This window comes from Caretta caretta, chromosome 2, assembly GCF_965140235.1.
Source record: "Caretta caretta isolate rCarCar2 chromosome 2, rCarCar1.hap1, whole genome shotgun sequence".
In the NCBI taxonomy this organism is placed as follows: domain Eukaryota; kingdom Metazoa; phylum Chordata; order Testudines; family Cheloniidae; genus Caretta; species Caretta caretta.
In genome coordinates, this window is record NC_134207.1 from 203,369,027 (window position 1) to 203,392,662 (window position 23,636).

A 23,636-nucleotide genomic window follows, 5' to 3' on the forward strand; every position below is an offset into this window, starting at 1 on the left:
GGGGAAACTGTAGAAAATTTTTCAGGAATGCAGTGCAATTATTATTGTTTCTTTTTAAATTTTTGCTTAATGTATTTTTATTTAGTTAGCATATGCTTTGCTCATGGAATGTTGAGGTAGATTATAATTTTAAAAAAATGACTTCAACTGAATCATTAGTATGCTTATTGACCTTAATAATCTGCTCCACTGAGGATCCACAAGGAAGTGTAAAGCATATTTGAGCAGATGGACTGTTGAGAGTCAACTTGCGTTTATGACTAAATATCTAGCTCTGTTTCTTTTATTCTGTTACTGATGGGTTTTGTGGATTGTGAAGTATTTTTAGTACTGAGGTCTTGCATTATAAAATCCTATATAATGTGTATGAATGATTGATTGTCTTATTGAACTCTGAGAAACTTGAGAGTATATTCGGAAGGTATTTTTAATCATTTACTGTAATGCATTTACATAATTTCATAGCATGGAGAGCTAACTTGCAGGGTTTTTTTGTGCTGGTCTTCAAATAAATGAGCATGGAATCCAGGACAGTGGCACTGCTTAAAATCACAGGTATTTTTCAAAGCCTTGTAAGGTGCATTTATTAAATAATTTCTCTGTCTGGCACAGGGCTAATCCAGGTTGGGAAGTGGAATCCAGTTCCACTCTCCTATGTGACAGATGCCCCTGATGCTACAGTAGCAGACATGCTGCAAGATGTGTATCATGTGGTCACACTGAAAATCCAGTTACACAGGTGAGTCACACATACCAGTCCTAGGACATGGACTGCTATTTGTCCACTGTTAGGGTTAATATAGCTTGTATTTGATTCCCACTGTGCTGTGTGCTCAAAGTTTAAAAGCTTATCTGCATTCCTTTTTGGTGGTTATAATTTTAAGTTACAGCATGCTGTTGTAGAAAACTTTCATGCGTATAGCTCTGATACACATTTCTCTGGATATCTCATTAAAAGTATATTGCATTTTAGTCAATTAAATGATGCATTACAAGAAGGCATTTTACATAAAGTTTACTTAAGAGAAAAATATTTTTGCATATCATGAACAGTACCATCTGTGTGCATTTTGTAAAAGAATGACTTGCTCACACTTATTGTTGCTGTCTAGGTTCTTAAATTTCACAGTAACAAAAAAAGAAAAAAATGGTTGGTTAATATATTAATGCTTTTCATGATCAGTTGTGAGAAAGCATTACACCTTAAATTGTTTTACCAAGCGCATCAGAGCAGGAAGGTAGAAGTAACATGAAAAAATAGTCGCCACATGCAGCTGATGTATAATTCATGCATCAATACAGCAGATGTGTTGTATAAAGTAATTAACTAATCGGAACAATCAGGAGACCGAGAGCAATCTCCAGATGCATCTGCTTGATGCGCAAAATGAAATCTGTCTGTCTTAAAGGAATGTTCTGCAGCAGGATGCAATCTTGTAATAATCCCTTTTCTAATCTATGTCTCAAATAGTTGCCCTAAACTAGAAGACTTGCCTCCTGAACAGTGGTCTCACACAACAGTAAGAAATGCTCTCAAGGACTTACTGAAGGATATGAACCAGAGTTCATTGGCCAAGGAATGTCCCCTTTCACAGGTACTTAGCATAACATGTAACAAATAATGAAGCACTGTAGGCGACACTGATGTGAGATTAGAGATTTCTATAGACTGTAGCAAGTAGTATCTGAAGTGAATCTGCCAAAAATACACATTCATTTCACCAATTTGTGATCTTTTTAAATATGCTTGATTCATTTCAGATATAGTCTTACAGTATTTGCCCTTGGGGAAAATGTGAAAGGCAGTTTACACTGCACTAGGTGCACTAGAACTGTCTCATACCAAACTGGATTTTTACTGGTTTTTGTCTTCAGGCTTTGAACTGCTTTCATGTAACTACTTTTTTCAAGCACGTGTTGAAGTTATTAAAAGGCTCTTTACTTACTGCTGTCAAAAGTACTACGGAAATTGAATGCTTGTTGCATAACCCACACCAGTTTTAAATGCTAATTCATAAAACTAGACAGTCTATTTACCGTACTGAATGAGTGGAGGGGAAAAAAAGAATGAAGCTCCTTAGATGATGTGTTGTCATTACAAACAACCAAAAGAAAATCAGTCCTTTATTAGAACTAACCAAAATACATCTAACAAGGATGAAATCGTATATTACCCATTGCTAAACACTGAACTGCTTCTTACCATGAGGCTGCTTTACGTTGTTCTTTTGTCATTGATTTAAATTGTCTTGAAGGAGAATTTATTTTTCTTTACTGTATTGTGCCCAGTGATGATGAGGTAGGAACAACGGATTTATTTCTCCCTTCAGATTTTTCAAATGTATTTTGCTGTGCTGAAGTTGACTTCAGACAGAAATTCTGTTTATAAATCAGTGATACTGGTCATGGTGGGGGAGAAAGGAAGTCAGATTATTTTAAAAAGTATTTACTTCCCTTTCTCACAATACTGGAGTCTTTCAGAAGCAGGGCCCTTAGTTTATTTAGACAGGATATTATATATCTGCTAGATATACATATTAGCTAAGACTGTTTTCCCATCACTATTTTTCCTGTGGTTAGATTGTCTTCAATGATATGGTTCTGATACAGGAATTTTCAGAGTGGAAATAATCAAAATTATCTTCACTGGTTGCAAACCATTCTAGTAATATGTTTGCAAAATTATCTTGTTCATACCTACTGTACAAGCATGCGCGTTCTTGCACTGACGGGTCATGGAGACTGCAGATAATTTAGGATTCGCTCCACTTTGGTTCACCAGCTTTATTTTTTTATTTGATACCGATAGAAAGCAAGTAAATTGTCTGGAGACAAGATTTAATTTAAATTGGCATATTTTGGCATATTGTCTTGTTGCAACTTGTCCACATATGTACATATGATGCAACAATATAATGTAGAGTAAAGCAGACTTAGAAAGGAATATCTTTAGATTCAACATTAACATTTTGGTGGAAAACTGTATAGAAATACTTCCTTCAACTAAATAATGTAGCAAATTCAGTGTCCCTGAGTAACAGTGATTTAAAGGGATAATGCCATGTAAAACAAATCCTATTTAAAATATAAGTCCACAACAATAACAGTTGGAATTATTAAAACAAAGAATTGCAAAACCTTAACTTTCCTTATGATCTTTTAATGTTTGCGTTTCTTTCAGCTTGGGGTAAGAGATGTCTGCTAGTTTTGTTTTATAGCAGATTTTATTTCATTACCTCTTGCTCTAGCTCAGTGGTGCAATGTTTGGGTTGCAAAGATTGAAAACAATCCGTTTTTTTTATTCCATTATAAAGTTTAAAAAATATGAATCTGGAAAAAAATCAGCTTTAATGGAGTTCGGATCTGCGCTTTTAAAATTCCATGTGAATCTTTCCATTCCTTTGAGTAAGCTTTGGATCATGTTTCAGAGGAACAGCCGTGTTAGTCTGTATTCGCAAAAAGAAAAGGAGTACTTGTGGCACCTTAGAGACTAACCAATTTATTTGAGCATAATGCTCAAATAAATTGGTTAGTCTCTAAGGTGCCACAAGTACTCCTTTTCTCTTTGGATCATGGTATCTAAAAACTTTGACCTGCCCATCTCTCCTTAAATTATCAAAAAATGGTTTAAATGTTCAGACAGATATAATTAATTGTATATTACTCTCATGTGGGAGACACTGGTTTATGAGCAATATTGGGACATTAACTGTGTTTCTTAAATTAATTGGGAGTGCTCTGAAACAGATGCATTTGCAGTCTAGAGATCAGAAATAAGAGTGCGTTAAAAAGCTTAGAGACATCCTCTCTCCTGGGATCAGCTAGATATAGACACCTAACTATAACTTCTTAACACAGTCATCTAGTTTATTAAAAACAGAAAAATAACCCAAGGATAGTCAGATTTTTGTCTGTCAAACTATCCTTACCAATACCCTTTTTGCATCGGTATGGAAGAGTTTTTCATACGGTATGTAAAGTGGTTTTGTGTATGTGCAGCATTGCCAATGTATCGTTTGAGTGGAAAGCTAGAAAGAGTGATGTCCCTAACTAAAACTTGTTTACTTCAGTCAGTTGATCATGAGTGTTTGCATATAATTTCATTCAGAATACTAACAGTTCTCTGCTGCAAAAGCAAACCAACTATATTTTGTAGGAAAATGTTGATGTAGTTATGGACTGTTGATGATCTGTAGGCAAATGTAAACTGTATTTGTGAAGCAGTTTGACCCTAAATTATTAGGCTCTATTTCTTGACTCTCTTCCTCCTCCTTTTACTATCTTTTTTTTCTATTTTGCCATTGATTTTCTTGATCATTTGCTACAATTGGTGTCTCAGGGCATCTAGGTATAACGTGTTGTCTTCTTGCTTCTTCATACCTTCCTCCTGCATTTCTCTAGCAAAACGCCATTGTAACACTGCTGTTTTAGTGAAAAGGGTGGAATGCATCTCTCTTCCAAGGTTACTGTAACTGTCTTGTTTTTGAGAATGTTGTGCCTTACTCCTGTTTTTCCCCACTTCCCTAAGGCCAAGTTTCACTTACTATGCTGGCCTTGATTGTAAGGAATTTTCATTGACATAAATCACGTCCTGTGGGTGGTTTGGAGCTAGTATGTGAGCCTAAATTACCATTCAATTAAAAACGTAAGAGTTCAGAGATTGTTCTCAAATTCTGGCCTCAAGCAGGCAAGCGGAAAGAATAGCTACTAATTTCAGATGGTGAATTGCAAGCCACTGGATGTTTGCGTGCTGTTCCCTAGGTTAGTGAATGTCACTATCCTAGACTATCCAGAGTTGTAGCTGTGTTGATCCCAAGATGTTAAAAAGGCAAGGTGGATGAGAACTTTTTTTTTTTTTTTTTTTTTTTTTTTTGGGGGACCAGCTTTTGTTGGTGAGACAGACAAGCTTGAAGAGTCTTTCACCAACAAAGGCTGGTCCAGTTAAAGATGTTAGCTCAGTCACCTCATCTCTCTAATTACCACAGACTAGCAGAATATGTAGATGCTATGCAAGAAACTTTTCATGTTTGACTTACCAGGCTTTCATAACTTTTTCACTCGCCACCCCCGTTTTCTTTCTCATATAAGCTGATATATTAGAGTGGTGACATGGGCTAGTGGCCTGAGTCTAGATCTGGGAAACAGGAACTCCTGAGTTCTCTCAATAGTTTTGCGACTCTCATTGTGTGGTGTTGGGTATTTGAGCATGTCACTTACATTTAGTTTAGTTTTCCTTTTGTGTGATGGGGATAATTAATTTCCTACCCAATAGAGGTGTTTACAGCGATTAGTATTTGAACATGACTTTGAAAATGTTTCTGTACAAAGCACCCACCCATAGCAGCAATGGCTATGTGACAAAGGACATTTTGTCATGCACCCCAATCACCTTACCTGAGCCCTGCCAACTAATCAGTTTCCTCTGGGACTACTACTAGCATTTTAAACCTCTGAAACTATTCAAACAGTCACCAACCGTTGCCCTTTTGAATTATGTTGTTATATCAACCAGCTATAGAAATAGTTAGGGAAAAGAGAGAGTGCTTCTGTTTTTTCCAAACATGGAATTGTCTTCTCTGTTTCCCAGACCTTCAGATTACACGGGCCTACAGATCAGGATAGGCAATATCCAGTCCTGGTATCCATGTTAGATTTAAGGCCTGATATCTCACAGCCTTTCAGGTTTTTAATAAAGGAGCTTTATATCATTAGAAAAAGGGAATTACCAGTTTTGCAGTGAACAAGCTGCACTTGCTTCTAGCTTTGGAAGCATCTGGGATCTCTTCATGTGTCATGATATTTTTATACATGGTAATATTATTTAGGACATGTATTGTTTACATGGGTTTTTTTTTTTTTCTTTTTCTTTTTTTCACAGAAACCTTTCTAGTTTCTCTCCTGGAACTGAGACTGACTGACTTTTTAGGTGCAAGGAAACAAAAACAAACAAAAAGGAAAAACAAACCCACACAAATTTGGAAGCATTTCCAAAGTTGTATTTTTGTAAAATATGTGGCATATGCAGAATGGTACAAAGGGTTTTAATAGCTTCACTACTGGGATTAATGCAGTTGTCCCAAATGCATTTTGATCAAACCTTTCTACTATATCACTGTCCTGTATTGTGCCTATACATATTGTATATACTTTACACAAACATAATATGTGTATATAAAAACACATTTCCCTTTTGTTCAAATATCAGGCCCAGTACCTGCAAACTGTTCCACGTGGGCAGACCCCTGTGTCCATGCAGGGTTAGCAGGGCTTGGCACAGGTGCCAAGCTCTGCTTACCCAGATCATTTTGCAGGATCTGGGACTGCAATGACTAGGAAATGCATTAAATAGTCTTTTCTTAGATTAGCAAATGCCTCACATCTTGCCCACTTCAGAACTCTGATTTTCCACGAAGTATCAGTGTATTATTGTGCTGCCTCCTTCATGTTGTTCTCAACCCAAATATATATAGTATGGCAAAATGTTTACAGTTTGTTACTTTTGGGGAGAAATGATTGCATTGAGTTGTAATCAGACCTTAGAAGTTCTCTGGTCAGCGTTCTTTTGTGGTTTTTTGGATGACTTCACCCTCAATCTCAATGCCTGACAATTTCAGGTTGTGGCTAGCTGATCCTCTCCCTTCTATCTCCAGCCTTCAGAGGGATATCCAATAGGCCTGCCTCCAAATTCACCAGGGATCTTGTCTCTCTCCTGCCCTGCAGTAGACAAGGCGAGAGGGGGCAGAGCTGCAGGTTCCTATCCCCCTCTCCATTGAAGGGGTTGGAGCAGTGGAATCCAGCTGCTTCCGAGGCTGGGGGGCAGAGGAAGAAAGAAAGCAACTTCTTTTCTTCCTTCCCTTAGGAAGACCAAGAGAGCTAAGCAGCTCTTCCTTAAGAGTTCTTTTACTCAAATACCTGGCAGCAGAACGCTGCCCAACAATATTCAGCTACCTAAATGCCAAATTATTGTATAGCTACGAATATATTCTGTTCAGTAGGGACAGGAATTGAGTATCTTAAACTGGTAGACGTTCTGGCCATCTTGGTAAACAATAGTCCATATTAAAAAGGTCCCTTTTGTATGAAACTAAAAGTGAACACAGAACATTTTTTTTTTTTTCCCCAGTTGAAAAACTTTTTGTAAATAATTAACCACTATATTCTGGGCCACTGAACAATTGTAAAGTTTTGCTTTTGACTTCAATGGGACCAGGATTTGGGTTTACCATAATGCGTGTTTGTGTACACTAAAATTATTTTTAATAATGAACTAAAAGGTGGGTTTTCCCCCTCTTTTAATTTTACCTGCTAGACCTAAAGATTTCTATTTCTTTTGCAACAGTTAATGGTATCACTAATATCTAAAGTAGAACAGGGAGCCGCATTCTTTACATTGCTCTAGATTTTTTTTTTTAAAGATGCCCTCGATTATTGTAGGGGAAACACAGAACCTTGAGGGCCTGGACACAGGTTTTGGCAGGTTAGTGAGGGAAAAACTGACTTTTAGAACAATTTAAGTGTATTTATACATGTTGACTTGGTATCTGTGTTTGGTTTTTTTTGTTAAAAAATTTTAAAGTGTTTAACTTTCATTTTACCTTGAAAGTTAATATTGATAAATGTTGTTGGTTTTTTTTTAATTGATATAACCTTTTCTGTCATCTATATCAATGGTTTTCAAACCTTTTTTTTCTGGGGATCCAGTTGAAGGAAATTGTTTGCCTGCGACCCAACGGAGCTGGGGATGAGGGTCTGGGGTGTGTGAGGGCCTCAGGGCGGAGGGCTGGGATGCAGGGGTGAGGGCTGTGGGGTTCAGGGTGTTCAGGGAGGGGGCTCTGGGCTGGGGCAGGGGGTTGGAATGAGGGCTCTGGACTGGGGGTGAAGGCTCGGCTGGGGCTGAGGGGTTTGGGGTCCAGGAAGGGGTTCCAGGTTTTGGGGGGGCTCAGGGCTGGGGCAGGGGATTGGAGCACGGACTTTCCTCCGGCAGCTCCTGGTCAGCACCACAGGCACTGTCCCCTCCAGTTCCCATTGGCCAGTCTCCGGCCAGCGTGAGTGCAGAGCCAGTGCTCGGGGCAGGGGTAGCACGCGTACCCCTGTGATCTCCCTGCCTAGTAACCGGACCCGCTGCTGGCCACTTCCAGGGCGCAGCGTGGTGTCGGAACAGGTAGGCAGTAGCCTGTCTTAGCTGGGCAATACCGCCGACGGGGCTTTTAACGTCCCGGTCTGCAGTGCTGACTAGAGCAAGGCACCCCACGACTTTACATGCCACTACCCAGTACTGGGTCGTGACCCACGGTTTGAAAAACACTGATCTATATGGCTCAGGTATTTTTAATGGGATACAGAGCCTTTTGCTTCAAGGACAATAATGCCTGAAAGTTAGAAGAGCAGCTCTGTGTAGCTCAAAAGCTTGCCTCTTTCACCAACAGAAGTTGGTCCAATAAAAGCTATTATCTCACCTACCTCTTCTCTAATATCCTGGGACCAACACAGCTACAACAACACTGCAAATACCAGCACACCAGCATACAGTAGTTTAGGTGAAATGAGTACTGCTCTTAGTCTAGTTCTTAGTGGACAGGTGTCAGTGACAGAAGCCATCATCATGAATGGCACTCCTGTGACAACCTTTGCAGAGGGGCGAGGGCCTGGCAGAGATGCTGACCATCCCTAATTTTTCATAACCCCCCCCCTGATTTTTACATTATCTAGGCTTAAATCTACTAATTTTCCAAGCATACACACACACTTATATAAAATGTATGCGTCACTCACAACCACTTGGGTTCAACAAACAGCAAATAATGCCATGGGGTGAGAGTGAGAGAGACGGTATGTTCTTCACCATCCCTGCAGCACGTGCCCAGACAGCACAGTGATGGTCTGAGAGGAGGCAAGCTGTGACAAATTTGAATGGGTTGGGGCACTGCTGAATTAACCACCTAAATCACAGGCTGCGTGTTGCGCTGTAGCTGCCCTGCGGATACCCTGCTGGACTACGTTAATGTGCTGGAGGTACTTAGAGCATGCCAGGAGGGTCCGCAAGGGACTATTAAAACACCAACACACAGCCTCCGGTTTAGGCAATGAATCCAGCATCCTAAGCCCTACTGCCAATCACCCCAGCTTGCCTCGTATTAGACCCTCACTTTGAAGTCTGCGGGGGAGGCAGCGTCAGTTGAGTGGATGCAACAGAAGGATCATCTTGGGAAGGAGGTCCAGGCCTGGAACTGGCCAAGGTAATTTTATACTGCTTTGCAGTCCTCGAGGGCATTTCCCTGGGGACAGTCCTCCCCTTCTCCCTGTTTGGGGGTGGGAGTCAGTGGTGCAATGAGGGATGGGAGCCTGAGGACCCAGGCTTCTCTCTCCCTTGGCTAAAGATGAGAAAGGTGGGGAGGAGAGGTACTGTTCGGTATGGTTAGAGGAGAGGTCCCTCGAAGGGAGGGAGAGGTCCCAGTTTCTGGGTTCAGGGGAGAAGTCCAAGCAACCTCCCTAATGTTTTTTTGATAAACATCACGAAAAGCCTCAGACCAAGGTTGGCATCTCTGGACTGGATGGGGATGGAGGCTGAACTTTCCTCAAGGTGACTCTTACAAGTAATTAGTTAAGAATATCCATGATATGGCATGAGGCTTTTCTTGCTATTCCCTATGCTGCTATACCTTTTCTGTGGGTACATTTAAATAATCTTCAGTCTCTGGTACTTTCAATCTGGCATCTTCTATGAGTATTGGCACACAGGAGGGAAAAAAGGGGGGGGGGGAAGGGGAAAACCATTCACTAAGAAATGCCAGAAAATTCCAGTGTTAAGACTAACTTCATCCTTAACTTTTGCTGCTATGGTGCCTCTTTCCCAACTTAAGTAGAGAACAAAGAGTCTCCTCTCTAATTAGAATTTCTAAGGGTTTTTCTACCCCCCCACCCCAGTTTAAATCAGACTCTCAACATTGTTTAGATATTATTTTTTGAATATTTAAAACCTGTCTAGATGTTTCTGTACATAATATAAAACAATTTCCTGACCTGAACATTTAATAGAAGGAAAATAGGATTACTGTGAAGAGGTAGAAAGATATTTATACCTGAAACATTATAACTAAGGCTCAAAACATTCTCTCCAGGAGGGAAATTCATGAACTGGACTAGAAGAATCAGTTTCTTTCTTTTCCTGGGTTTACTCACTGACTGATTGGGGATGGCATGTGTTCCTTACCAAATCAATATAGGCTCTGACCTCAGAGGGCCCTGCTAGTACAGCAATGAAGGGACCTACTGTCATGGGGCCCCCACGTGCATCTGCTTCCAGCTCGGGCTAGGGATTCCTATCTTGGAAGGATGTTTTTGTGCAAGCTAATGCATGATACTTTGCGCAACCGACTCTCAGAAGATAAATGCTGAGATTCTAGGCAGCAGCCTTTTATTCACCTCTGGCCCAGACACTGCAGAGCCCTAAACTCAGAGGAGGAGGTTCCGTGGATTGCAGGCAGATGATGATGTTTCTGTGCTTCTTCCGATTCTCCGGGTACTGGCCAATTCTGGTCTGTACTTTTGTGGTTTTCAGTCTGTACTCACGTGAAGGGTGTCTGCATAATATGGCCTTGAAGTTTTAGGGAAGTGGCAGGAGTAAAATAAGGAACACGGTACTAATTTCAGAGAAAAGATGCCTTGTATACATTATAAAACTGAACTCTGTTTTATTTCACTTTCACTGCAATGATGATCTTGACAGAAGCCATATACAATAACTAGTGTTTAAAGTGTCCTTTATATATATCTTTGCAGCATATTTAGTGCCAGTAAATAATACACTGCTCAGGAATTGCACATTTATTATAAATGCTTTCTTATATCATTTCTTAATGCACCACTTAAGACATTTTATGTGTATAGATGTGTCTGAGTGTGAACCCTGATTTTCTCTAACTTACGCTAGGGGGTTATTCCCCAGCTACTCCCCAGTTTTCTTTTAAAACAAGATTTGCAAATAACACATAAAAGAAAAATTGTATTGGAAACTGGTTGATTGTAGAGTACTATAAGAGTATAAACAACATAAGAGATCCTTTAACATAACATAAGAGAGCCTTTAGTCGCTTTGCTCTCTAGCTTTGGAACTCATTGCCAATTGAAGTAAGGAACGCTCTGACAGTTGGGACTTTTAAATCTAGACTTAAAAGTTATTTGTTCTGTTTAGCATTCTTAAAATGATTCTATTAGGAATTGTATGTGCTTCAGTTTTAATTTTAACTCGTAATGATTGTAAAGCACCCTGGGATGCTCGCATGAAGGGCGCTACAGAAATCCAAGATTGTATTGTATTGTGTTGTAATGTATTGTATTATTACATGGCGCTGGAGTTGGACCACGGACAATTCATATAGAAAGCAGTTGAATACTTAACTAAAGATAAGGAGTGGGGGTTGGGACTCTCTTCTTGCTTGTTTTCCCCCCTTTTCTATGTCAGTTATTTTATTAAACTAAATTAACATGGCAGTTATTCCCTAAGAAATGCCAGCATAATTTACTGTCTGTGAAGGCACTCAAAATGTAAACCAGATGATAAACTAAAAATAAAAAATGTCCACATTAAGATTTAATTGCACTTCCCTTTCTATATTGTGTTCTTATGTAAAACACATTACTAACAGTATTTTTTTATCACTTCCTACACTTTTAACTGACTTTCATTAACAATGAAGAAATATATGGTCTCTGATTCATTTATGTCACTTATGTATATGTCTCTTCAAAAAAAATTTATATAAAATCATTCTAGCACTGATTAGAGCCAAGCAGTGTGACTTGCTCGTTCTCTTTGCCTGTGCAGGTCAGTTACATCTGCCGCACTAATGCCTTTCTGGTCCTCGTGTTGCTTTTTCTCAGGAAGTTGCCAGTGGCAAAGAATTTTTCCAAATTATGTGGTAAACTTGTGTATTGTGAAGTGTCAGTTTAGGAATTAAAATGAAGTTCACTTCTGTCCATTAAAGAGCTCTTATCTGGACAGCCAACCTAAGTCCTCTTTAAAAGGCAAGTGGACAGATGAATCTGATTCATCAGATGTTTCTTGTCTTTGCTGCACTAACGGTGTCCATTTTGCCCTGACTTTAAATAGACATGGCTGTTTTTTCTCAGTTTGACACATTTTTCTGATTTTTTTTTCACCCCTATGAAATGCTACCAGCATATAGAAGAAAGGTGCCCAACTAACCCAAGTGTATTAACTGCATCCTCTGCCCTTTATGCAGAGTTCTGTGATGGTGGTCTAAGTTGTGACAGTCTTGTTTGAAGAAAAGGAATTGGACTCGTAATAATCCTTTACACCTGACAGGAATGAAAGCACAGTGAGACCCACTTCTTGAGTGGCTACACAGAGAGATAAGCACTTCTGGCTTTGACAGACCGAATACTTCCTTCCTTGTCAGATTGATCTCAACTCTGACTTGAATGCTCACTGAGGATTATTTGAGAGGATGAGGGGGGATTTTTTTAAAGGTTCTGAAACCTGCAAGCAAACTCTTACAAAGCTTCATTTAAAAAAAAAAAAAAAGTGATGTATAGTTTCCTCTTCACTTCCCACCTTGTCTCCTCAAAATAAATGCTAGGGGAAGGGTGAGGTCTGTCTACTTCCTTGGATGACTTCTCAATGAAAAAATAAGTATCAAATTCCTTTGATGCCTTGCAGCATTTATCGGAGGACAGGTTTTTCAGTCCTGAGCACAGTAAGTAAACCTCAAACACTTGGCAGCAGCTTGAGACCTGTCTCCCTCCAAATCTTGGAATAAACAAGCTAAAGAAATCTGTCTTCCCCAAGGGTGAGAAGACATAAAAGGCTCTCCTCATATATAGGAGTCTAGAGAATACTTAATTCTGACAAGTTCCCTAACTCTAAACATAATATATCCAGAGTCTCAAAACATTACAAGCTTGAGAAGAGTTATGTGCTTTTGTGTGATCTTGATGTGGCCTAGTTTGCCAAAAAGGATCCATCTCTTTAAAAGATTTTGTGGCTCTGAAGGAGATTATCAATAGAAAAAATGGACTCAATGATGAGAAAGGACAGTGAAACTTCTGCTGAGACCCTCACTACTAACATCTGTTCTGGGGCGAGGAGGAATAAATCTCTCTCTCAACCTGGCTAGTGCTTGCCATGGAAAAGTATGTCTTTTTAAGATACATTTTTTAAAATACTATATCCCTCTCCCAAAACTGTGTGTTCCCATGTGTCAAAATATCTTCTAAAAGTAGATGGGCCAAACACAGTTCTGTTCTCAGGTGTGTTTTCTGAATGTACCTTACAGTGAATTCAAATGTCTTTTCCAGAACCAGGAACTCCAGAAGTTTTCAGGGGTATATTCCCCATTTCTTGTTCAACAAAAACAAAAGGAGCCACATGTGTGGTGAAACCCAAACCATCAGTTAATGGTATACAAGGAATTAAAAGTGTAGATTTTCTCCAGGAAGTAATTGTTGCAGCAGAGCCAAGGGATTTCTTTGAATCAACAGATCAATATGCATATCACTATGATAAGCAGTTATCAAAAATCAATGAGATTTGTCTTAATGTTTACAAAACTGGACAGGATATTGGATCTTTCCAGTGTAGCTGGACTTTTTTTTTTTTTTTAAAAAACTCTCATTGCTAAAGCTAACATCATGGGGAGAGATCATGTGTAACTTGCTCTACTAAAGAACTGCTTAATGAAATCTTCATTTTATCCATCAAAATCAGTTAGCACTTGATAATGAGCTTTAAACATTTTAGTCTCAGATTCATTGAAAACTTCAAAAAGGGCTTGATTCCTCTTGTTCAGACCCTAGTGTACTTTAGAGTCCATTTTGGCGGAAAGGACAGAGTCATTCATCCCATTCTTCCTCAATAGAGCTAAATATACTAGATGAATGGGGCATTGTCTGATTTAGGGTCACTTTAGATAAACTGAACACTAACACCTTATGTGGTGCTGTGGAAAAAAGCCTAATATGATTATTGTATGCAGTACTGTTGTAGCCGTGTTGGTTCCAGGACAGTACAGAGACCAGGTGAGTGAGGTAGTATCTTTTATTGGACCTACTTCTGTTGGTGAGAGCAACAAACTTTCAAGCTTGCCCAGAGAAGAGACTTGAAGAAGAGCTCTGGGTAACATTGGAAGCTTGTCCTTCTCACCAGCCAAAGATATTATCTGACACACCTTATCTCTCTAACATGATTAATAATCAGGTTTATTGTGGGTAGCGCCAAAAAAGAAAATCCAGCCACGAGTGGGGCCTGTATTTTGCTAGGAGCTGTACCAACACAGAATAGCAGATGATCCCTACCTTCCCAGAGCTTACACTCTAAATAGACAAGACAGACACGCAGGGTGGAGAATGGAAAGAGTGTAAGCCACAAGCAGAATCAGCTGTGTGATGGTGGTAAGTGGCATGTTCCACCTTTTTTTTTTCTAGGTGGGTTTAGTTAAGAGGGGCTAAGCTAAATGGAAAGAAAGCTGAAAGGAGAGGGGACATGGAAGGGAAGGGTGGGCAGGTGACAGGGCAGTGGGGAAGAGAGTCTGAGGGGCAGATGAGGAGTGAAATTGAGATGAAGAGACAGAGAGGGAGAGTTGTGGGAAATAGCCCATCAGGGCAGGGCAGAGAAAGTTCTGTAGAAACTTCTCTGGATGTCCAAAGGTCCCTGCTTCTGCAGCTGCTTCTACAACTGTTCCTATGGGCTAGAGTCTGGCTGGTTCCTCCCCACAGATTTTCTGCAAGGCCATGTGACTGGGAGAAGCAACCAGTTGGGTCTGAGTGCCCCCAGAGGATGGGGGAGGGTCTCCCCCTCACCGTTCTGGGTCCAAAAAGGTGCTGAAGGGAAAGGGGGTCCCATTTTATACACACACACACACACACACACACCCAGTGCAGCAGTCCCTGCTTTGACTGCTTGGATGTATCAACAAGCAAGTTACTTACAGGAGTAAGGAGGTGAAGTTACCTTTTTATACGGTATCCGTTAGACCACTACTGGAATATTGTGTCTACTTCTGGTGTGCATACTTTTAAAAGGATGTGAAAAATTGGAAATAGTTGAGAGAAGAGCTGCAAAATGGATTGGTGGTCTGGTAAACATTTCTTGGATGAGCTCCTTTAGTCTCTTATTGCATCTGTTTAGACTTTTGAAGAGAAGATTAAGAGGTGACTTAGTCTCTGTAACTTCACAGGGAGAAGATAAGATGCTAGAAGGCTTTTTTTTCTGGCCATCAAAGACATAACAATATCCAGTGGCTGAAAATTGAAGTCAGCAAAGTTCAAACTGGGAAATCAGACAGATTTTTAACAGGAAGGTAGCTAACCAGTGGATCAGATTATCAAGAGATGTTATACATTTTCCATGTCTTGAAGTCTTAAAATTAAAATTGGAGGTCTTTCTGAAAGTTAGAAAGAAATATGCTGTAGTTTAACCACAAGTTGTTGGGATAGATTCAGAAATTGCTGAGTGAAATTCTATGAACAGCTTTATGTTGGAAGCCAGATTAGATGATCATAATGGCCCCTTCTGGCTTTAAAAATCTATTCTATTTACATAGGAGAGTAGATCAAAGAAAGATTTGATCCTGAACACCAAAATAAATTTTGCAAGACCATCATTAATGATACTGAGTATGATGACTTCTTGTCTGGACATTGTGCCTTAGGGCTCAGCTTCATGCCAAACAACTGGTGCTTTGCCTAGCAGAACAGTGGAACCAGAGAAGGGACTTGCTGAAAAAGCGTGTCATAATCCCTAGCAAGGAAATCTTTCTTAATTTGGTGGACAATATTGTGCAACTTTCAGGAGCCTCTTTACTGGAACCAAACTGGAGAATTACCACAGCAGATGGTCAGGGCTCATGTGCTCTCAATCTGTAGAGAGAAAAGTAAGTCTTTCTGCAGGAAGGAATATACAGTTTTTGGATACTCAAAGCAGTCTTTAATTAACTAATTGCAAAAGGACTCTCCTTTCTGACTAATCATTTGTACCAATAAAACCTTAGTCATGTCATACCTGGAAGAAGAAGGAAAAAAAAGATGGAACCAGGAATTCAAAAGTCAATTAGGAAGTCAGAGGTATCCTATCCTCCTAAGAACAGAACTGTCACAGGAGGATGCGGTTCATCTAGCAAGAAGATTGAATGGAAAAGAGAATTGGATAAGGCAAAGATAAAGATAAGGAATGCTCAGTTTTTCAATGTCTTAACAGAACAGTCTGTGGAGACTCCAGACTTTGACATCCGGTGTCCCATGTCTTCTGCTTGTACAAGTGTTTGCTAGCTCTAGCAATAGATATGTTCTCAGTACCCTTCACCTGCAGTTTTCTGTTTATGTTCCCTTCTTTTCCTCTTATTCCTGAAGACTTGAGAGCACCCTGCAGGCAAACAGCAAATTTAATCTTAATTGCTTAACCAAGTTGCCTTTGAGAGCCAGGGTTGCTGATCTGAAATGGATAGTAGCTCAAGCACCTTTCACTATCCATATCCTCCTTTTTTGTGGGTTGCCCTGCTGGAAGACTCAGCCCAGAGACTCAAAAGTTTAAGTTAGTCAAGTATTCTCAGATGAAGTAATGTAGACTCTACTTCTGAAAACACAAGGCCATTTTCATTCAATGAGAGAAAGCTAGGAACCTATTGCTACTATTTTAGTAATTTTCAGATTTTATCCACGTTGATTTCAGGAAGGGTCTAGTCAGCAGCACACTTAAATCTCAAGCCTTTGCTGCTGGAAGCCCTTGTACAGACTTTAGGTAGTGGACAATAATTTCAAGATTGACTCCTGATCTTTTGGTGTCTCCATTTATGGATGCTCAGCTTGAGACATTTTAAAAGGGAAGGGGTGACTTTCAAAGGGTGGGTGCTCACCACTTTTTGAAAATCAGCTCCCTTTAAGGGGACTCAAGTTAGGCACCTAAAAACTAAGACTCAAAAATCACAAAAATGGCTGTGAGTGTCCTTTGGATTTCTGCCATTTCCAGTTTCCCCACTTCTTGTGAATTGGTATGTGTGAATTAGCATTTCCCACCTACCCTTTTATTTTTTAATGATTTATTTTATTGTTGAGCCTTTCGACTGTGGATATGAGACTGGTATCTTGGAAAGCAGACTCTTTTTTTTTTTCTGCTTTATTTATATCCATCAGGAGAGTGGGAGATTGCTTCTCTGTCATGTAAATTTCCAATCTTCACATTACAACATGACAGAGCAATGCAAGAATCTGTAGTTCATTCTTATTTTTCATTCTACACTTCAGATTCTTTTTTTTACCAAAATAAGAGGTTGTGGCAGTCCTCATTATAATAGAGGCAATTTTCAGTTCTCTCTGTATGAAGACAAAGCCTTTAGAAGCAGTGGGAAAGGGGGAGGAGCTAGTCTAAATTAAATTACTTCTATGATGTAGAAGGTGTGTGAAGGGCAAGGATGGTATTTTAGTTTTTGGAAAGCCTCATTTTAATCAATTTTAGGACCGCCTTTATGCAATTTTAATTTATATGACCAGCACTTGCTTTACAGATCATCATAGCTCTCATGACCTTGGCAACAGTACGGGGTCAAATCTTCATCCATATGCACTGACAAAGGCACAGACAGTCTTCTCACCATCAGAAATGTATCTCTGTCCATCTGATTTTTTTCTTCAACATATTTATAGTGGGCATGACAAAGCAAATTCCTATGTCACTCATATTTCAAGGTAATAAAGAGTCTTAAAGGGGTGTGTATGTGTGTGTGTTAACCAGCCCATTTTAACATTCCATGTCCTAAAAACAACTCATGGTGTCTAGATATTTTGCATTTGTAATTCTGGTTTTAGTTTAAGTGTCGGAGAATTATTATCTGTATGTCAGTAGATCAGGTACCAGATTGCATCTTCCAAGTGTGTGGAATGGCATAATCTCCAATGATGTGTAAACTCTTGGGGCCATGGACTGTCTCTGACTATGTATTTACCTGATTGGGGCCTATATGCACAACTGTAGTTTTAATTAAATAATATTTAAACAGGAACTTAAAGTAACTTCTGAGATCTCAGTCTGCACTCAGACTATGTTGTTTGAGATTTCTACCACTATTATTTTATTAATCCAAGCAGCTTCCTTACTGTCCTCCACTGTTGGTGAGTTTTATTTATGATAAAGTTCCTTTGGGTAAAGTTCTACATTGAGATATGCATGGTTCCTCCTCTTCTAATTCCCCCCGCCCCCAATCTAGAGCTGTACTCTGTTCTTAAATTAAGCACCATTTAAACTTTATCTAGGGACTGAAACAGAGATTCACAGTTTGGATATTTGTTAGGAAGATTATAGTGGTGGTAGCAAAGTATCCTGCCTTGCCAAATATCTAGGTATCTAAAGTGATGAATTTATGGAAGTGAAAATAGATAGAACTCTAAAAGTTTGGTTTAAAAAAAAATTGGAGCCAGTCCTTTGACAGATTGTTCAGTAAATGTTCGTTTTATTGAGAATTATAAAAAAGGTGCTTAATGCTTCTGTGCCATTAATATAATACATTAAAAGGTTACTGTCAAGATTAGTGTTTCAATTCTGAAAATTGACTGTAGGGGTTTATGGGCAGCTCTCTTCATATTCTGCTTGGAAGATAAGACCTCTTACTTTCCACTTGACAAAATCATTACATTGTTATAAGGCTTTATATTGAAGAGCTTGATAAATGGCAAAACATAAATAAAACTCCATTGAAAAGGGAGAGAATTATATGTTCTCCATTTATGGTAAACCAAATTTAACAGATGCGGATTACATGCAAGACAAGGTTGTCAAAATAGCCAGTGTCAAAACTGTGCAGAATTGAAGTTGTTTAGTGTTCAGTCTGCAATGTCTGCTATCGCTACAGTACTCCATTTCAAAAGCATACATTCCTTCCTACAGAAAAAATGCAGATTCCTTAGTTGAAATTAATTAGCATTCAGAAACCAGATAGCATGTTTTTGGGTATTCATGGGATCTCTGTTTGAAAAAATGTTTTTAACTTGTAAAAATGTGTTGCAACACACAGATGGGAAGAAAAAGAAAAAAAATCTCTTTAGCAAGCAGTGTGTGTAAAAGGAATATTACATTTTGCACGCTCCTGATTACCCTATATAAACAGTTTTTGACATCTGTCTTTATAGTTTGCGAGGAGAGGAAGACTTTGTTAAAAGAACCATTTTTATACAGCAGTCACCATTTCAGTCTTGCTTTACCTGTATTATGAAAGCAGATGGTCTGCATGTCTTTTGAATATTTATAACTATCAAAAACAATCTCTTGCTATTCACCCTTAGGCTTATGAGATGTCAGGACTGTTCTGGTTGGGAAAAAAATCATCTTGGGTGTTTACAGAAAGAGGATTACATTAAGCTGAAATGACTATACATTTTCCAGTTTAATATTTGTCCATCAGCTGTTTAATCGTATTTAGATAATTGTGTAAATAAGTTGTTGCAGCCCTTGCCCCCTCCACTGATAGAGCTTGAAAGCTTTAAACACCGATGAACCAGTTTCATAAATGCTTCTTTCCCCCCAAACCCCTCTTCAGTTAAACAATCAGAAAGGCCTAAATAAGTTTTGGTTATGATACCACTTTGAGGGGGAAATTTCATACCAAAAAATCCTTAATATCTAGCTCAGAGTGCTGTAAGGGGACTGTTGTCTCTGGAACCGTCTACTAAGTCTGTTAGCATGTATTTGTTCTGTGCAAATACTGCATCCCAAATACCCTTTGATGAGGTTGTTTTCTGTGCTTCAGTCTTGTTATGTAAGAGTAATTTTAAGGTTATTATTGGGGAAGTTTTGGGACTGTGGGGCTTAAGTGTTTTTGACTGGAAGCTGAGCAATCACTGATAACAGATTTTGCTGTGGTTGGTTGATTTGGCAGGAAAGCATGAACAGTTTTGGTTTGGATGATTGAATTAACCTGATTAACATTGTTTTTGTTGTTTTGCAAAAAGAACAATACATTTTTAGTCATAACTGACCAGTTTTTTACCTGGTTGGTGAGCAGTCTTACAGGAAACAGTGAAGGAATACTTCACAGAAAGTACCTACTGTGGCAGATGAAATGACCGGAGAGAATCAAACATAAAATTCCTTCTCTTGCCTAGTGAAACACATCATATATTGGCTTCCAACATCATAATGTAAAAGGTGGCTGACACTGGCTTTTTTTTTTTTTTTTTAAAGCAATGGACATATAAAAAACTTACTTTCTAGAGAGTGCTTGAAACTTCTTGGAGAGCACCTCATGCCTATTTATCATATCTATGATACTTAACCTTTTGAGGGGATGAGATTCAGTTTTTAAAACTATGTTCTAAGGAAACCTAAGCTGAACTTGAGAACCAATTCTAGCCCTATTCCACCACAATTACGGAAGACCTAACTGTAAACCATGTATCTGGCTGAAAAAGAAAACTCAGGCTGCAACAGATGATATCCTTCCAGAGTAGTGGGGGCTTGGCGGGGGAGGGATAGCTCAGTGTTTGAGCTTTGGCCTGCTAAACCCAGGTTGTCAGTTCAATCCTTAAGGGGGCCATTTAGGGATATGGGGCAAAAATTGGGGAATGGTCCTGCTTTGAGCAGGGGTTTGGACTAGATGACCTCCTGAGGTCCCTTCCCACCTTGATATTCTATGATTCTGTCAAGGTGGCACCATTTCAGATCGGCTCTTCATCAGACTCTCAAAACAGAACTGCAAGTACTGTACATGTACTTGTAGGGTGTGTGTGTGTGGTGTATTTGTGTGTGTGACACTTTGGATCCTAAAGCAACTTGGTCCGAAGGATAAGGTTGTGGGAGGTTCTCTAAGACTTTGAGATCTATGGCCAACTTATACGGTTTATCAATTTTCTTTCACAGAAAGTGTGAAAGCTGTGGCCAGATCATGGGTGAGTACTGTGATGCATTTGAATATGTCTGAGATTTATTCAGGCTGCACGTTGTGCTGGCTCATCTTCCATATTCTTGGGAAGCATCTACAGCTATAGGCTGTACATAGGATATATCTGGATAAGGAATTTTAAATGGTCCAGTCATGGACCATGAGACAATCTAGTTTAATACTTGTGGACTGTTTGGTCATGGAGGAATACAAGGCACTAACAAAATTTGAGGGCTTTTTGCATGTAGTGTAGCCTGTGGTTGAGAGAGAGAAACCTCAGTATGCCTAAGATCAAGATTCTGGTTCCCTCAAGAATGTTGGGAATATCTTCTAAGACAGAGAGACACACCATGAGCTTCTGAAAACAATGGTACAGGCAGATCAAGAATGGAAACAGTGAAGAAAAGGTTTGGTGAAGGTACTTGATGGATTAACAAGATATGAACATTTTTACTAGATTTGTAAAACTGTTGCCTTAAGTGAATTAGCAAATGAACCACAGTAGTTTGCATATTTGTGTGAAATGTTCTCGAAGAGCCCACTGTTAAAGAGGGACTTTCAGACTGGCAATACTTTAGATACAACTACATTGTTCGTGTCTTTCACGGTTTCCCTTGCCAATCTTGCTAATTCTTAGATTGTGAGGTGAAATTGTGGTCTCATTGAAGTCAATGGGAGTTTTACCATTAACTTCAAAAGGACCAGAATTTTACCCATGTTGTTTACACAAGAGTTTTCACTCAGCCTATCAGTTCCTTCTGTTTGGTCCTACAGTGAGGTCACAGTGCTGAACTGATGATATCCTATTTCTTTGGTAACAGACTGTGATGTCATAAACACAGGATTATAACTTCATTGTGAGATGAAGTTGAATGACATTTAAGTGGAGATGAGGACAGCAAGTCTTAGGCAGACATCTTTAATAGCAGGAGGCACACTGAAAGTATTATTACATTTTTTGTATCATAGCAAAAGAGAGATGAGACGAGATTAGAGATGAGCCAGATTTTCAACAATTAAAACCTAAATTTCACCTGCAAAATATGCACGTGTACACACACAAAGTGGGCTGTGAAGTTGCTGATGTTGCATGTACAGAGGCAGGTTTTACATGCACAATAACCAGTTCATTTATTCATATGTATTGCAGATGCGACTCATGATTTTTTTTTTATGTTGTCATGTGCACCAGCTGTCCTCATGGGGAGTGGCCAGATCTGTAAGGGAACCTAAAACCACAATTTTAGTAGTATCCGACATCAATGATATTGTCATTGTGCTGGAAATAGAAATTGGATTCAGTTAAGGTTAGTTTTAGATGATTCAGGCTGTAGATAGTGATCTGTCAAGATTTCCTTATACTGTTTAATAGATTTCTAGTTCACCTGAAAAACACTGGGTTAATGTAAAGGAATAGTAAGCACTTAAAGACTATATATTTGTGGTGGTTTATGGAAAAACGTGAAGATGGCTATACAGTAGTAATTGTCTGATACATTCATTACAGGACTTCTGTAGAAGGGTTTCCATATTTTGCCTTATTAACATGTCAGCATAACTGTTTTGGGATCTAAGAAATTCACATATTACTGAACAGCATGTTATAAAATGAATGCTTATAATGGACTCCAGTAGAATCAATAATCAAGATAACCAGTGTGTGTTAGATCAGGAATAGTTTGTAATAGACAGACTTAGAGGAATATTTACTGCCTTTGTCCCCAAACTGGCTTTGCTAGTGGTTATTACAATTCATATAACAAAGGCCCCATGCTGTACGTTGATTTCACCATAGCACAAATATAATGAAATGTGTTATGCAGGCTAGCAAAGGAAACTTAATAATCAGGGCTTTGTCTTCTAGAGAGTCATTGTGTTCTAAATATGCTGGACAATTCCTTTAGTTATGCTAATAGTAGTTATTTTCCGCATTAAATACTATTGAAATTCATCAGTCTATTGGAATTGTACTCACTGATTTTTTTGTTGATCACACATCCTATCACAAAAATATATTGCCTATATTGAGTGTAATTTTTAACTTGCAACAGTGCATCAGTGTGCAAAACAATCTTGATTGATTTGTGAGACAGCACTTTATTGAAAGGTTATTTGGTTAAAATTTGGCACCTCCTTCTATCTAACCAACTTCTTTCTAAATATATCCTTAAGTTTAATAATTTTAAAATGTCTGAAATTCTTTAGTATATTTTATGATTAATGTGCAGTCCTACAATTAAGCACTTAATGGCACAGTACCTAGAGTTGAAGCTGACAATGAGAGCGTTTCTCAAAGTTGTTCCCTATGAACAGTTTGTTTGGTTAAGAAGAGTGTGTCCACTCTTTTGTGCAGCATTGCTTTAAACCACTCTTCTGCAGCCCAGAAGACCTCATTCTGGATTAAAATTCCCCCCCACGATTCTCTGGGTTCTGTGCTGCACACAGGTGACATGAAGGGAATGGGCATATCCTTAGCAGTGTTGTGTGGACCTAGGATGGGTCAATTTCAATTGAAAGCAGTAGAAGTACTAATAAATGACACTTTCTGAATTTAGGATTTTAATTCTTAATCTGTTGAAACCACACCTCATCTATAGTAGTCTAAGATTCTTAGAGTTGATAACTTTAGTATTTTCTCAGTGGATTTGTTTTTTGTTCTCATTTACAATGTATTTGGTATATGATTTTAAGCTTGATTAATGGATTTAAAGAAATTTAAAGCTCTGGGCAAAAGGATTAAAAATGCAGTATGGT

General features: G+C 38.9%; 1 protein-coding gene across 8 annotated transcripts in view; it reads left to right on the forward strand.

Moving 5' to 3' along the window:
• The window catches only part of SATB1 (SATB homeobox 1), a 108,757-nt gene that overhangs the window by 27,585 nt on the left and 57,536 nt on the right, over positions 1 to 23,636 (forward strand). For all 8 annotated transcript variants that reach the window (XM_048838544.2, XM_048838542.2, XM_048838543.2 and 5 more), the window contains 2 exons: positions 613 to 739; positions 1,472 to 1,595. In XM_048838544.2, the coding sequence (XP_048694501.1) occupies positions 613 to 739; positions 1,472 to 1,595 (251 nt within the window). The remainder of the gene's footprint in view (positions 1 to 612; positions 740 to 1,471; positions 1,596 to 23,636) is intronic.